Source organism: Ciconia boyciana, chromosome 1 (assembly GCF_034638445.1).
Source record: "Ciconia boyciana chromosome 1, ASM3463844v1, whole genome shotgun sequence".
NCBI classification, from domain to species: Eukaryota; Metazoa; Chordata; class Aves; order Ciconiiformes; family Ciconiidae; genus Ciconia; species Ciconia boyciana.
The window spans coordinates 60,358,701-60,376,023 of record NC_132934.1 but is presented as its reverse complement, the minus strand read 5'-3'; the positions used below and the strand labels follow the sequence as shown (position 1 = coordinate 60,376,023).

Genomic DNA, 17,323 nt, shown 5'->3' with positions numbered 1-17,323 from the left:
AGTTCGGTAGTGTAGCTTAACTGTGCAATAACATGTTGCTGCAACATGTGCTGAAAATACAGAACACCATAGAGACAAAAGGAGCTTTAGGTAGGTTAGGACATAAACTTAAGACGACAGAGTTCCTCCACTGAAAAATGGATCTTCAAAATCTCCTTTCTTTGAAAAGAACTTGACATATTTCATCCATTGCATTTAACTGCAGCAAAAGGCATTAAATGCATGCAAAAACCCCTCAACAACGGAATCCTACCTCAGGGAAACAGGCACACGTAACAGAAGCATAGGGCAGAAGGAACCTAAAGGGCTTCTTAACAGTTTTACAGGGTACTAGTATGCATTTTTACAAGGAGGCATAGAATGGAAACTGTCTGCTGGTAGCTTGCACTTATTCAAGAGTGGATCAAAGAAAGCTGAGAAGCTGGCAAATGGGACAAAAAACACTGGCTAAGAAAAATCTTCTGTGTGTTCTCCCTACTACTCCTACACTTCATCTGAGTTTCCTTTTGGATGTCTTCATGAGCATCCTATCCCCCTCCTGAGCACTCTGACCACTCACCCTGGGGACCATGAGCACAGAAATGGCTAATGATGATAAACTCAGTAACTGTTACGGGACAGGCTCCCTGGTGCTGCAGGAACTTCCCATCAACATAACACTATGTCACATCACAGCCAAGTATTGGCGCTGATGCCTCTACCCAGTTGTGTGTGGGATGATGTCAAAGCCAGACAACTGCAGTTGTCAGTGTAGAGGCTCTTTGCTGCTGTGCTTCAAAATCTGTTGTGTGTGTAAAAGCTGGTAAATGTCAAGGGGCTAGCTGGTGGTTCAGATCTGATCAGATTTGAAACGTGTCAGGATGCTGCATGTGTACAGATGTCAAGGGAGCCTGGAGTGAACTGAAGAAAGCTGAATGGAGCTGATGACTATCCAGAAAAGCTGATTTTTTAATCAAGAAAGACAGCACATGCCAATGCAGCTAAAGAACATCAAGGAACTATGCAACCATCTGGATGACCTGAGGTAGGAAAACCACAAAACAGGTCTAGCTAAAAAGTAGGCTGCTTTTCAAATGTAACATGATTAGATAAATATTATGTGATATAGGAAAGCATAACGAAGAACAGGAGGTTTCAAAAAGCAACAAGAGTCCTAACCATTGACATAATAACACTACATCCAAAGACCATATTCTTTTTTTGCTGTCAGCTCACAAATTCACCTTCAGTTCTGACTGTAGCTGTCTGATTTGGTCTATTGCACCATCAGTTACAGCAGGCCAAGACATCCTTGCATAGCCTGTCACGGGCATCAGTGAGGTACACAATGAAGACAATGGGCTGCACAGGCAAAGTTATGGCCATTACATTAAAAACTTTATTGTGGGCAACAGTGAATTGATTGGAGAAAAAAAAAAATCAGTTGGAAAGAGACTACAGGGAAATCAGAAGGAAAAAAAAGTCAAACTTAGAATCCACTTTATTTGCAAACTGAGCAAGTGTTATCTCAACATTAAAAAGAGAAAGTGAATCTAGAAACTAAAAATCTCATTACCACAACATCCCCTTTCCAAGACTGAATAGCACCATAATACTGTGTTTATTTCTTCTTCTATTTTCCCTCCTAGTTTCTAAGCTCTTCCAAAGCTCTGTTGGCTTACAGAGGAAACAACAGCTAGAACATATAAAATTCCAGTGCCATTATCTGGGTGGACACCTCAGGAACAGTGCTACCCTTCAGGCTGCCCCACGGATCCTTCCCACTCTAGATCAAGGCCTCCTGAGAACTAAGAAAAATATGCTCCTTAATCTTCATTTAGCAATTTAAGTACTGAAAGATCAGAACTTAAAATTCCACAGCTATTTAACACTCGGTTAGTCATCATTAAGCAACTTGGTACTATCTACATTTCTGTTGATACCATCCTAGTTAATCAGCAACTGTTACCACTCACTGATTATGCTCAGCCAGCCTCCTGGAATACTTCCATACACTTGTGACCTAGTGAAACAGACTAACTGCACCAATAGTTCCCATTTATTCACCAGGTTCTGACCCAAAGCATTCAGATGATGACACAGTTGGAGCCTCGTAGACTGGCAACGGGATCTGAGATGGAAGGTAACAGAGGATGTTATATGCTGGCTGAGTGTAGGAGAGGACTCTAAGGTCAGCTATCTGCATGGAAATACACTGAAAACAAAAATCCCAGCAAACCTCCTTAGGTTACCAGCTGCATTGTCCTCCCTGGGGAGATTAAATATTTCAAATCTGATGTTCAAACCACTAAACGATAAGCTTCAACACAACATTATTTCTATAGGTAACTTCATCCATTTTTCCCCTGAAGCACTTTCTCTCTCCAAAAGAAGTACTTGGCCAAATGTTTCCTTAACGACAATCTCTTCCATTTTTTACCCAAAGACACTTTGGGTAAAACACTTTCTCACTCTGCTTCAGCCCTTACGAAATCAGAGAATACAGGATATCCTGTATACCTACATACCTACTTTCCAGGCTGAACGGGTACAAAGTAAGAATAAATTAAGCTTAAATTTAAGCCTAAAGAAGTTTAATTTTGCAAAGCACTGAACAGATATTTTTAATTAAGCCCATGAGCACGTCACAATTTAGGTAAATAAATAAAAGTGGTATTTTGTAGATGGGGAGCTTTCCTGCTTAAAAACTAGACTCCTTGTTTAGGCAACCAGACAGTTCCCACTGAAGTCAACAGGAGTTAAACATTCAGCAAATCTGCACAGTAAAGCCACCTATATATGCCACTTTAATGCCATCTCATAGGCTTTTTTTGAGACATATATTATTGAAAAGTTTAAATATGCCCTAAGTCACTCTGCAAACAAGCACCACGTGTAACTTATACCTAGAGAAGTCTGGAAACTTAATTTCTAAATTGCTTTTTATCAGAAATGAATGGTTTAATAAAAGAACCAATTTCCTCAGAAAGGATCATATACTTCACAAAAATGCCATCAGGGAGGTTTCAGAGTGATATTTCTGAACTACATAAGTGGAAGAGACTCACGTTGGAGTAGCCAGCAACCCAGAGGTCCAGGCACTGCTTTTGGATGTGGGATTCAAATCCCTGCCCTGCCTGATTTGGTGCCCATGGTCCCAGAGATTACTCCCCACCTTACTGCCTATGCTGTATGGCAGTAAGCTGACAGACTTGTCCCTGTCTTGCACTTCTCAAAGTTCTCAATATTTCCTCAAAAGGATTTGCAGCTCTCCCTTCAAGTCCTGTACCAATGTTTAACGAGAGGCCTCCTGCCTGCAAAAACACCCCTAAAACCAGTGCTCCCTTTTTGGCAGAGTAGAAGCACCTTACTGTCTCCGATGTTCATTCAAGGGAGGGGTATGTTTAACCCTCTTGAGCCCTTACTCCTCTCAGTGTAGCTCTTCCTTGGTTGGCATTAAAAGGTGCAAGGTGGCAAAATGCCAGAACTGCTGCAGATCAGTGCTGAGGTGCTTGGACAGCATGGGGTAGCTCAGGGACTGGGACAGAAAGAGGTGCAATAGGTCATGTTCAAGGCAGATCCGAAATGATGTATCTGGGTTATGGACAAGCTGTTTAAACTTTTGTAAGCAATCTCATAAAGTCGTCCTGGTGTGGAGGACATTCCCAGGGAGGACACAATGAATCATGTAACACAATTTCAGAATGAGGAATTTATGAGATTAATTATTTATCTATCTGCTAATTCAGTATGAGCTGTGTTCAAAACCAGTTTGGAAAGCCATCAACAGGTTTTAAAGCATTTTCCTATTTTGAGGTAGGGGAATAAATTCTAATAATTTGATACATTCCCATTGAAGAGTCCAGCATCTGATTTTTGTGATTGTGAATTACCAGATTCTCTGTGTGTAAGTAGCATCTGTATCCTTGACAACCAGACTTCTCTTCATGACTGACTCATTCAATGAGGTCATGATTCATTGTCAGAGGCATCACAATTCATTACCTTCTTTCATAGGATTTTTCTTGCCATTTGGTTTGTGCCAAATCATAGTAATTGAGATTTCCTTACAGACAGGAACAAACTATTAACCAAAAAGGAAAGCAAACACAGGCCCAACCCAGCAAAAGTAATGCATAAATGAACCTCAGTTCCAGGCAGATCCCCACAGGCTTTGAAGCCCAGCAAGGCATGGTCCTATAGCATACATGATTGTCCACTGACATTGTGCGCTACTGGGGACCATGTGCGAAGCTGAGATAAGCAAGATAGCGGATGCCTGCACAGAATGACTATTAGCACTTCCACATCTTTTGGTGAGTCTTCAATAACAACTCCTGAGTGTTTCTCCAAGGAGTAACAAATGCCATGCAAAAATAAACACCTCTGGCCTTTAGAGACTGCAGTTGGCTCACTTGGCAAAAAGAATTAAAGGGCGTCTGCTTCCTCTTAGCCCACTGTTTGTTTTCCATTAAAATTGTTCATTTCAAGACATTCTTGACTGATGCAAAGTATCCTTAATACAGGTGCCCTCGGGGCGGGGAAAGGAAGATTTCTGTAAGTGTAATTTGTTTACATAAGTTTTGGTTCCATATGCCATGGACAGCAGAACAAAGCCCACAGACTTCAGTCTAGTTGTGTACAGTGTGGCCTCTAGCACTATATAGTATGACACAGGAAGTAAGTAAGCATTTAGATGAATAAAAATAATAAAGTAGTCTTACATTGATGTTGCTTTAGATGGATATAAAATTAGTGGTCACTAACAATGCAGAACTTGATTATAAATATTTCTGTTCTTCTGACGCCTTTTCTGAAAGATCACCATATGCAAGTCCTTCCAAATTTGTATATGCTGCTCAGCTGCAGCAAGGAAGTAGAGTTCAGCAGTAGTCAAACATCTGACCTTCTCTAACATAAGACAGTACCAAAAAAAAAAAAAATCAATAAAATGGATAGAGATGCAACTTAATGAGAACTATAAAGAGAAAAAAGTTACTAGAATCCTCTCCAGGCAATATGAAATATTCAAGTGCTCCACAGTCCTGCAAAAAGTATGCCAGTCATCCTATGTTTGCATAAATGTGAACAAAGCAGCAAAGAAGTGTGTGTGTGTGTGTATATATATATATATACACACACATACACACACACACACCCCTGCCCCCCTGAACAGCAGCCAGCCCTGTGGGTCTAAGTTTATTTGACACAATGTTGTGTATAAGAGATGACAAATCCTCAAGTCCCATGGACTTTGAGGCCAGATGGAATTAAATCAGTGCCTTTTCAGTCTGACATGAGAAGTGCAGTCTGATTTGACTGAGGAATACTTGACTAGGCCAGCTTTACCTTGGAATTTAAACCTCTCCCTGCATTTCCTTCTTTCCTATGCTATCCTTCTTAATCCTCCAGTACAAACTTCACTATCTGTCTCCCTCTCTTACCCTGGTGGTTTCTTTTACCTCATTTCTTATTATAGTCTTACCATGAAATACAGGATATGCCAAATATGTTGTGTCATACCATTTATATTAAATGCCATGGAACTGACTAACTTTGGTGATTTTAACAGTATATTTTCTAACTTGGGCTAAGAACATTTGTTGCTTTTTTGAGAGGACCACATACCAAACCAGCCTGTTCCTTTTCAGAACCAGAATTTTGCTAATTTTCATAATGCAAATTCACAACTTTAATTGGTTTATGCCTTTTTTTTAATTGTATGAAGAATTTTAAACAGTGCTGCCTGAGGACCAGTTCTTTAACTGCTGAATATTGGAAGAGCTTTATTGAAACCAGGGGGCTTATGTGCACTAGATAAGGCTCTGGTCTCTCTTTCAAAGCAAAGAATTTCAGCTCCAATTCTGCATTTAGGGGATATAATTTTAGCAGTGTGAATAAGTCCAGTTCAGCAGAAGAAATTGCTTATGTGTCTGCATCCCTTGTTGAGTTAAATATCTCAGACCAGAAAGCTAGTGGAGGATATTACGCATATTAGACTTCATTGCCTATGCTGTAATGGAACTGACAGCGTGATACAATATATGGTAATAAACAATCAAGCCTAAGTTCTACTTGTAAACATAAATTTGTTAATCAACAATGAAGAAAGGATTCAATTTATTTTTAAGATAATTCTACTAAATGCTTACTTGTAGGTGTTACATGAGCTAGATGTCCCACACCTGGAGCAGATTAGTCAATACAGTCATTGGAGCCTAAAGAGTGATTTGCCTGATTAGTCGTCAGATGTCTACTCTGAGGTGAGCTTAACCAGTCTCCAAAACTGCTCACAGTTCAGCTGCCTAAATACAGATGTACAGCAACACTGAAAGCACCTTAGGGTTATCCTGCCTGCCCATCAGTTGCCTTGCCAAAAGGGTATTGTCTCCTTTAGGTCTGTGTTGTATCTACCAGTCCCATACGGATATCTGAGAGTATCTATGGTGACTCAAACTGTGTTTAGGCAACTGAACCAAGCCCTAGACCATCAGTTATTAGCTTCAATATCTTCTTCTCACGTAAATGTATGTGTCTTAACTTTGTGCTGAATCCAATCTGACTGTCTCAGCAGATTATATGAATTAATGTCAGCCTCTAATTCACAGAAAAATACTGTGATATCTCCCAGGTAGGAGGTGCATTTTTCTAAAATTCATCTTCTAGAAAACATTTTCTCTGCTACTACATCTCTCCTTTTGTTTCAGGCCTTGCAACTGGTGTCATACATGATTCTCAACATGAGCACAGAACTAAAATCTCTACCAGCACTTTGTTACAAGGCATAAAACAATGATGCTTTTAAGTCCCTGCGTTGATCCTGCCCTACAAACATCTATCACAAAACATTTAGTGATCAGTGTACTGATCAGTATACTGATCTAACTTTAAAAGCTGTCTTCCATGGACCACACCTGAATAGTTGGTTGTGAATACATTATGTATGAAATTCAAGAGATACTGGCCAGCTTTGGCAGGTCAGTTAACCCATGTAGTACATCTTCTGTCTTTTGGGAAGTGCAGCTTTTGAAATCAGTGTGTCGAGGGTGATTGATTTTCTATATTCATCAAGTACCTGGTGTTCATACCAAACACTCCTGCTGTTACTCTACAAATTGTTACAAGGGAAAATTTGGTTAGATTTAGGAAATATATTGCACCATGAGGGTGGTCAAACTCTGGAACAGGGGGCCAGGGAGGTTGTGGAATTTCAGTCTTTGGAGACTTGACATTGAACTGCACAAGGCGCTGAAACCTTTCAAGTGTGTGTAAGGTTTACTTAGATCAGGTTAAGTTGGTCCTACTTTGAGTGGGGTTTGGATGGTCTGCAGAGGTCCCTTGCAACCTCTTCTATGGTTCTTTTTTTTTTTTTAACCTCATTTACTAAAGCATTCTCAAACATAAATTAAGTATATGAACCTTAAGTGAATAGCCTTAGTGATCCTTAAAATGAATAGCCAAAACCTACCTAATATTTACTGTGTTCTGATGCCACTAGTCTGCTCTGATGGAATCTACTGCTGTTTAGCCAGCCAGTCTTATTCTACACCTAGTAGAATCTCAATCAGCTTCAATTCTGAACTCTCTGCGTGCTACATTTGAGTCTGGCCTTTCAAAATGACCACAACACAACTGATGTTAATGTACCCGTATCTGTTCAAATCCATCCTGCTTTTATAATCTACTTGGCAATAGTGAAAAATGTGGTATTAAACTGATACTGTAGCTTCATTTTATTAAATTAATAGGTTTCTACTCAACCTTTTTTTCCAGGGCAAATCCTGGAAAAATGAGTGGCAGTGTGGCTGGGTTAAGTGTACACAAAGGCTAACTATGAAGTGTGCAAGGTCTTTAAATTTCAGCTAATGGATTTCTAGCTAGCGTCCGACCAATTCTCTTTGTGAATTTCACTCCATTAAATGATATCGACTAAAGAGTCTCAAACTTGTCCAGTACAAAAAAAAAAGTTTTGTATTCTTTGGCTAGGAAGAGCTAAGAACTGGGACAGCAACAGGAACTCAGCAGTAATGTGCAGTGGCATAGGTGACAGGTACAGAATGTAAGAAGGTGAAGCACTTCTCTAACACCTTGCCAAACCCCAAAGCAGCACCCATCTTTGACTTTTCTAGCAGTTAAAATGCATAAAGCCAAAGTCACATTTGCTTCCCCTGCTTGGGTGTCTTCATAAACTGTATGTGCTAGTTTCCCCCCTACTTAAGGGACTTCATCCTTCTGTCACAGCAGAGTTCTGTATTCTCTGTCGCAAAGGATACTACCCATCCAACCTCCTGTAAAACATACCTTCAGGTCAGACACATCTCTGTAGCACTGCTCGGAACGGGTGTGATCAGACAGCTGCACATTCCAGAAACATGGGAGCTGGTAGACAAGGAAGGGGTTTTGTTTGATGACTGCATTGAAGATATCCTAGCAGACAAAAACCAGAGAAACAGTTGGGTACGTTGTTTCTACAGTAAGGTAATCTCAACCCCTCCCTGAGCTGACTGTCCTTCTCCCCCTCATGGGGAGAAATGCAAATGCCCTCATGGGGTTATGCGAACTGAACTCTGCAAACCTTGCTTCTTAATTCTGTTTCTGTAGAGGGTGCTATCAATCTAAGGGGTGACATGTAGATCTGAAGAAGAGGAACAGGCTCTCTTGACACACAGAGCTAACGGACTCCAGCAAAGTTTTCAAAACATGTATCTTGTACTGCTGGCAAGAGATGTGGTTCCTCTTCTGTTCACCAGGGATAGTAATATGTAGTAAATGACAAACTGCCTGCTCTTAGTAAGTACTGCATCACTTTTGAATAAAGGAGATGAAAGTGATCCTGGCAGTTGTGCTGATTCAAGGTGAATTACTATGTGGGATTTTAGCTAGCACTTTATTGTTGCAACAAGTATTCTAGGTATTTCATGGAAAGGGCATGTAGGACAGATCTGCAGAACAGCCTACACCATGAGAGACAGAACGTGTTCTGCCTCTATGCAGCCAACCAGTTGGAGAAGTTACAAGGACAGTCTTGTGGTTAAGGTATTAGGGCAAGACACAAGCAACCTTGGTCTGCCCTGCAAAATCCTGCCCCATGCAGGTATTAGCAACTTAGGACCTGATTGAAAACACAGTGAAGTTGCAAGAATCATTTTAATGAACTTCAGTAGCTTTTGGATCAACCTGCAAGGATACTGTACACAAGTGCACATCTCTATGTGCACCGTAATCAGCATGCTTCCTTAGTGGTGACTGGTCATAAGCCAGATGTAGCTCAGAAGCAGCAGAAATATCTAAATACTATGCTGTATTGAATTAATACCCTCAAGCTGTTGAGCAAGACTTACTGGTTCAGGTCCAGTACCACATTAACAGGGTTTCTGGATTTAAAACTGAGAGCTGGCAGGAAGCACAAAGAGAGTAAATATGCATTTCTGTGTATAGGCACACTATTTCTTCTCTTGGCCTCAGTTTCCCATCTGTGGCAGGGAAACAGCAGCACTTTTGTCTTCACAGGGGTGTTGTGGCAAGGAGTACATTAAAAGACTGCTGGGACTCATCTGCCAGAAACAGTAAAGAAATATCTGGAGACTCTTAAAACTAAAGTCTGCTTAGACAATAACCAGTAGGAAAAGACATAGTATATTTGGACTTCTAGTGTCTGGAGAGTTTTATGTTAAAGAAAAGAGGACAGAAAATTAAAGCTTGAAAACCCCATTTGTCTATCTTATTAATCATCTGTGCAGAGGAGGTAAAAATGTCAGTGTAGTAAGAGAAACTTCATGAGTAAATCTCCATTCCTCTCTTCCACATTTTCCCCAGAACGATTCAACAAATGGTGACTACAGGCACAATATCTTTCCCCCGCTGTTCCCACATCTCGTCCCCTTTCCCTTTCTTATCTTCCTCAATCCATGGAGTAGTGGTTGTACTACTCGTTTGCAACATCCTACTCACCTGGTCAGCCAGTGAAGTGGACAGCATGCTCATTAACTCCCGCTCTGCCGTGAGTCTCCACATCTGCTCCCATTTCATCTTCCGTAACTTATCGAGAAGCAGCAAGATAACCCCTGAAGGAAAACACAGTGCAGAGAACAAGAGAAGCCATGATGTCACATGCCTGTCAATGCCCATCCTGTCTATGTGCTGACTCAGCAGTTAAAACAAGGACATGAACTGCAATCTGTCAGTGGAAACAGCTGTCCTTACCCGGTGCTAACACAGGAGGTTGACTAAAAAAAGCTTCAGGTTTCAAAATACCACTAAGAGAAAGTTTTCCTGAACCGCTGAGGCTGCACAGAAGAAATGGAGAGATGGCATACAGACGAATGCTTGGTTATACAGGCTTGAAAGAAGGCTAAAGTAGCCAAAGAGGAGTGAAACTGGGAAGAAGAGAAGGATGTTGTATTTCTAGTTGTCTCCTTAACTGATAAAGCTTGATTTCATTATGACATGATTAGCACTGGGATTATTCCTTACAAAATGAACCAATACAGATGATTCACATGACAGAGATTAAATCCAAAGGTCATTATCATTCCAAAGAGAATTAGACAATATCCTACAAGAAATAAAGAAGGAACCTGTTAACACTCAGAAGTGACCCTCCCCACTCCCTATTCTGAAAAGCTACAGGCTCCAAGAGGATATTCTGTGAAGTCACTGTCTACTAGGGAAAGGGTAGTGACAATCCTGATTTATCTCATATGACTCCATTTCTGCCATCTTCACACTGAACAGAGATCTACTTCTTCCAAAATCCCACTGTTTAAATTAATTTCTATCTGGCCTGAAATCAAGATTATCCTGAGACAAAGAGAATGTTGTCACTCATATAAAACATTTTACTCAGTGTGTGTGGGATGAAATCTGGCCCTTGATACTTACCGCACAGGATGCAATACATGTACTGCATAAGATGAAATTGCAGCCCTTCCTCCACCTAGTAGGAAGTTAATCACCTGACACATCTGATTGCAGTTCCTGAAACTTTTCTGAGTAACAGATTATCAATGCTGGTTACAGCCTAGCCTTTGAGAATGCCCGCCATTAAGGCAGAAAGTATTCATAGAGCAGGATCCTCAGATCAGAAAGTTACACTTGAAGGGGGAAAAGAGATATCTCAACATGAATTGTTATTCCTCAGTTGCTTTTTGTCTGGACAAAATCCCTAGTGTAGAAGGGAAAACAGCAGAAGCAATGAAGCTGGATTGAAGCATCAGCAAAACCTTTCCTACAGTGTCTCAGAAAATTTTACTTGAAAAATTAATTTGGAAAGACTTAGATAAGAGCACTGTCAGAGGGAATAAATGCAAACTGAAGGACCATAAAGGAAGAGTACCAATAAACAGCAGCTGAGCAGGTTGACAGGAAGTGCCTAGTAAGAGCAATGATAGGTTCTGTGTTGTTTCACGTCTTCATTAGTGGAAGGGGGAAGTGAACAGAATAGTAACGATATCTGCAAGTGACATTACAAGAGGTCTTACCAAAAAAAAAATCATGGCAACTGTAGAGAAACATAACAGCTACACAGAAGAATATGAAATGGCAAAAAGCAGGCACTGGGAAAAGCTGCCCGAGGGAGTCTAGGATGATAAAACTAAAAGTAATGAGAATAAGAAACGAAATGTAGTCTGAATACTTAAGAAAAATTATCCTAAACACTTTGTGGTGAAATAACCTAAAAATGGCAGATAAAATGCTTTATTTCATGAGTCTTTAAAAACCAGGCTACACAAAGATTTGCAAATATACCTGGAACAATCCTGCAATGGTTGGGATAGAACAAAGGAGGTTCCAGGTCATTCCTATCTTCATTTTCTATGACATGGCAAATTTCTTTCTAGTAAAATCTGGCACTGCCATGAATAAGAAGAAAACGTCTTCTGGCAGTGAATTTTGTGGCCTATTTCAGTTCTGTTTTCCATTTCAGTCCATCTGGTTCCCAAGGATGCTGGAACCTGAACTGGAGGGATCCCCTTTCATCTTCAGTCAACCTTTCTGCTTCCAGCTGTTGGATTGGAAAGGGACGTATTGTCACAACATGCTACAACATATTTCTGCCAGTATGTTTGTCTTCTCTCGGCATAACTGAAGCCTATTTGGAGTGTGTAGTGTGCGTGCATTAGCTTCTAAGAGAGACATCGTGCATTGTCTGAAATTCTAGATCAATGTGAAGCAGATTCCTTGTGCTGCAGCAATAAACTGGGTGGCATAAGCTCCTCTCTGGCAGTGGATTTTTTCCAGCTGGCAAGAACTGTCAGCTTTGTTTCAATAGTGAAATACAACTGAGGAGATTCTTTATTAAGAAAAATAAAGACTAATTGTAAGATTCAGTTAACTCTAATGTAATAGTATTTATAATTTATAGACAATAAAACATTTTCTCTTAATTTCTTTAAGCCTCCAGTCTGAGGAGGAAAAGGGGAAATGTTTTAATATGTGTAGTATTCTCCAATTTTTTTGTCTTCCACTCTTATGCTAGCAGCAGATCATGGCATTGCCACTAAAGAGATTACGCTGTCCTGAGGGGCTATCATGGTAGCAGCTGAGAGTAGAAGAGGCAGATGGGGTGGAAAAACTGGAATATATGTGAGAAAGGATGTATTAAATTATGATGCAATCACGGCTATTGAAAATATTCACAAGCTTTTAATGTTCCATCGTCAAGTCTAATTTCAATGTGATTTCTATTTTAATTCACCTACAGGCTTGGGTTTAACACCTTTGTACAGCCTCTGTTCAGGGCTTCTCACACTGTGGAATTCTAATTTACTGTTGCCATAAAAATAACTACTGGAGAATATTTGTAGCAAGTTTAAATATTTACTCATTAGTATTAGTGAGAATAAGAGATTTCTACTAAGAGGAGAATTTAATACTGTTCACCTAACTAGTGTTACTTAGTGCAAAAACAAAGCAAAAGCCTATGTGTTGTGAACTTTTAAATAGTTCATGCAGAGGAAAAATTACCTTTTCTTCAGAACAGAGCACTTCAGTTTTACTTCTACATTGTTCTGTTACCAAAAGCAAACATAACAAATGAACTAACTCCAATCTGTGCAATTAGTTTGCAGGCAAAGTGTCTGAAATAAGGAAAGGGAAATATTTGCCTCAGGAGCCCCTTCCCTCAGAGTCAAATTGACTGAAATCTCAGACTAGATTCAAGATGACATACAGCTGAACATAAGGGGAAAAGGGACTTACTCTCAGCTTCTGTGCTGGGGGAGGAAAAAAAAAATCAAAGGAATATTTTATGAACATATGGCCCCAGGCAGTAGGACTTCTCATCTTTTGATGAGTGCAGCATTCTCCTGCCCTAACCTACCTGAGAAAAACAAAGGGAAAGCTTGGCAGCAAATAAACACAAAGAGAGAAGTGGCAACCCAAATGTCTCATGAGTGTTAAACAAATTATGATCAACCACAGAACACCCTATTTTCCTTATCCTGAGGAAATAGTTCAGGCATATACAGAGATGCAAATATCTCAAAGAGCTCTTGGAAAAATAATGCTTTATTACTAAACCTGTGGAACACGTCCTGGTCTAGTTTTTACTTGAATGGCATTTTCTTCCCCTGCTTGATGAGACTTTGCTTGAACTACCAAAATCTGACAGATTCTGAATTCCTCAAACAAACAAACAAGAAAGCAAACAAACAAAGAAAGGAGTTTCTCAAAAATGTAATTTCAGGACACACACAAAAAATCCCAGCCCCAAAAGCAAAACAAAAAAAAAAAGGGAATTTGGTGAATAGATTGAACAAAACAGGGCAAAAAATCTGAATTAACATATTTGGATTCAAACGTTTCAGTTGGGAAATACTGATTTTTTTTTTTTTTGGGGCGCATTTTAAAACCCAACTTACTCTAAAATAGTATTTTTCACTTCAAAATTGATACAAATGAAAAATCTTATTGAAAATGGTTACAAGACCTGAAAAGGGAAATAAATGTTTCATTCTGGGTCTAACAAAACTCTGGGGGTCACTTGAATTTTTTGTCCTTTTCCATTTTTTGATTCATTCAGAATCCTATTTTTTGTCTTTCCAATGTTTTGACTAAGCAATGGTTTCAGTAGATGCTTCAAGCCATCTCAGCAAAATAGTCTGGATTTTTTTTCCGTTAATCTGCTCCAAGACAAAATATTTATTTTCATTTTTCTGAATAGTAAATTGAAAGTTTGCAGAAACATCAGCAGTTTCCTCTGGAACGCTACCAAGCATCCCCACCTCTTGCTTCAGGAACACAGATTATGGCTTTTCCTGAAATTCAGAGAGTAGAATATATAGTAGGGCTGGAAGTAATAAACAACATTTTAAGATAGAACAGAATCACTTACAGAAGTTATAGTGAAACTGGACAAGCTTTCAAACTCAATCAATTTATTACAATGGCTGTTTTAAGGCAGCTGAAAAAATACTCTTTGCTGTGGGGGAAAAAATGTAGCTACTAAGAGATCATTTTCTGTACGCACTACCTTGCCTGTTTCTTTCAGGTGGAACAGGATGCTTTTGTCAACTGTTGAGGCAATACCATATTATGCAAGCAGCATCTCAGAGCCTATCCTTGTCAGATTTTTAAAAGTTCTTCTTGAAACTAAGCCTATAACAGTGAACCATCTAGACAGATAGTAAGTAGATATCATTACAATATCTGAGAAAGACAGGCGAGACACACTTCAAAATCTATTATAAAGCAATACTGAGTTTTAAAAAAATTACTGGGATTTTACAATACCTTACCAGCATACCAAAGACCATACACCAAAATTCTGAGTCTTAGATGCTGTAAGAAAGAATGTTAATAGGGCTGACATTATGGAGATTTGCTGCAATAAATAACTGACCCTGAGATTTAAGGCAGTACAAACAACAGTAAGCTACCATGTTTTGTGAAAGATTTGGCACCAAAAAGTTGAGTTCAATTTTAGGCACTATGGAAGGGGCTTGTAGCTGTGCTATCCCAGGAGAAGTGCCATGATAGTGTTGACGGCTTAGTACTCTAGCAAATACTTATGCATGTTCTTTTAATTCCAATTCATTGTACCTGAAATCAACAGAAGTGGTCACAGTGTGGAATGCTAAGAATGTGACTATGCCATTTCTGGATCAGGGCCCAAACGACCAGTTTTGCTAAGGACTGCATTTGGAATCCACTGGGCCACACCTCCACACCACTGACTGAAGCCTCTGCTCTGCACTCATAGTATCAAGAGAAAACAGAAAACACAAGTGTATAGCTGTTAGGGATTAAAAAATTGAATTAAAGCTGCAATTCCACAACAAGCCACTGCACACATTTTTAAATCTTCATTTGAAGTCTTTGTGCGGATGAAAATCACTGCATTTATTTCACTTGATTTATAGACCATCCATCTAACTGCTGCTCATAATTTTACTAGCCGTATCATTAGTATAATAAAACCATAGCTTATGTCTATAGCTTTTAACACAGTATGACCAAAAAGGACTGTCATTCTAACACATTTCTGGAGTATTCTGATACATTATTAAACTATGAACTAACATGCACCAGACTTTTTCTCCAAAAAAGCCTTTCACAATCTAAAAAAACCTAATAAAAACTTGCAGGGATGCACAATCTGTTAATTGAGAATAAACGATGACTCCACATTTGAACTTTTCTCTGAGAAAACCGAACAGGGCTGAGAAGCTGTTTTGAAATGGAAAGTGGGTGTCCCTCCGGGCACGGTGACAGAATGCAATAGCCCTTGTTTTCTCTGCACATGTATAGAAAGCGAAGCTGTGATAGAGTGCATTTTGAAATGCAGTGCAGTCACTCTGTCGGGAGCCTGGTTCCTCTTGAAGCATTATAAACATTTTGTTTACACTTCCTGATGACCATTTAATGAAATGGAATACTTTTATTTTCTTTGTTCTCCTCTTCTGAAGTATGCTGTTTCTCCTTAGGCAGAATTAAGATGAAGGATATACTCGAGCATGATTCTAACTTCTTATAGAGCTACTGACTGTAGCTCAGAATTTCCTAGTTTTCTACTTGTTTCTTTATTGTTTAGATGCTATACTTCCTGAGCAATGTGAAAAAAGATACATATGCTTTGTTATCTTCTCTTTAATGGCTTTTCTCCAACTTTCTTAAAGCCCCAAAGGCTGCTACAGAAAAATTTCCTTGATTCAGGAGTCTGGATGTCTGCAGGAGAGGAGTCATGAGCCATAAGACTTTTAGGAAGTCTATGGAGGAAAACCTCTGCTACTTAAAGACCATCCTGCTAAGTAATGCTCTCCCCTCCTACCTTCCAGAGTCTTCTGGAGAGACGTAACAATTCTGCAGATCTCTCAGAGGTCAGCAAAGAAAAACCGTCTCTAGACCTGGAGGAACTGGCCTTCTCTTACACAGATTCCAAGCAGTGCAAAGTCATATGCTTTCCTGCCCAAATTGCTGATAAAGTTTTCCTAAATCCTATAATGGAAAACAACATGGCGTGCAAAAAGACAAATATTAGCAAAATCAGAAAGGGAAGCTAGAGTTTTTCCCAGCTGCTCTACTTGGTTTGGGTGTCAAGGAAGACAGTAAGGACAGTAACCTTTCTCGAATCCCTGTGTTTCCTGAATCCTGTGCAAAGAGTTGTAGGAGATGAAAATCATCTGTGAAGAAGCTCCTCACATGGGTTTTAAAAAGCTCCTCAGTTTTCCTATAGCCTTTGCATTCCGTGACCCTTGTGAGCATAGAGGGTACAGAGATTACATTTTAAAGGCAGTGGAAAGCAAATACTCCAGGGACTTCTCAGTTGGCGAAATAGGGAGATGGCTTCCAAGAGGGGGAAAAAAACCCACAAGAGGCAAATCATTAAATTCTCTTGAAATTCAAAAGATTGGGAAAGTTTTTGCTCAGAAAAAATTGGAAGTTGTAAACCTCAAATACCACATCTAACTTCAGACCAGCAAAGGGAGAGAGGAGGGAGGTTTCAGCTTCTTTCTGCTGTAGCACAATGGCAAAGACCAACCTAAATGGAGCAGAGGAGAGCTGTCTCAAAAATGCGTCTCACATCACTGCTATGCGCAAGTATCACCCAACAGCTACTCAGTGTGCATCTCTGTACACGTCTGGAAGTCATGATGGAGGTGCCAAAAGTTGACACTAACAAAAAGGTGGTCAGGTACACATCTTATTATAAAGCACTTTGAAATGTGAGACTTAAAAAGAAAAGTGACGTGGGGGAAATGTGGAAAATTTCTACGAAGTTTTCAAGAACTTTTCCTCTCTTCAATACTAAAAATGCAGTAAGTTCTTACACAGCAGGTTATCTGTGATTTCATTTGCCTGGGTGCTTAGGTGACTTTAGCTGAGAGGAAAACAAAGTCCCGGT

General features: G+C 39.7%; 1 protein-coding gene across 3 annotated transcripts in view; it reads right to left on the bottom strand.

Moving 5' to 3' along the window:
• Positions 1-17,323, bottom strand: part of LARGE1 (LARGE xylosyl- and glucuronyltransferase 1) — a 300,884-nt gene that overhangs the window by 44,745 nt on the left and 238,816 nt on the right. For all 3 annotated transcript variants that reach the window (XR_012043802.1, XM_072870284.1, XM_072870273.1), the window contains 2 exons: positions 9,931-10,043; positions 8,281-8,406 (listed from right to left, as the gene is read on the bottom strand). Coding sequence is in view for 2 of the 3 variants with exons in the window: in XM_072870284.1 (XP_072726385.1) it covers positions 8,281-8,406; positions 9,931-10,043 (239 nt within the window). In the remaining variant the exon portion in view is untranslated. The remainder of the gene's footprint in view (positions 1-8,280; positions 8,407-9,930; positions 10,044-17,323) is intronic.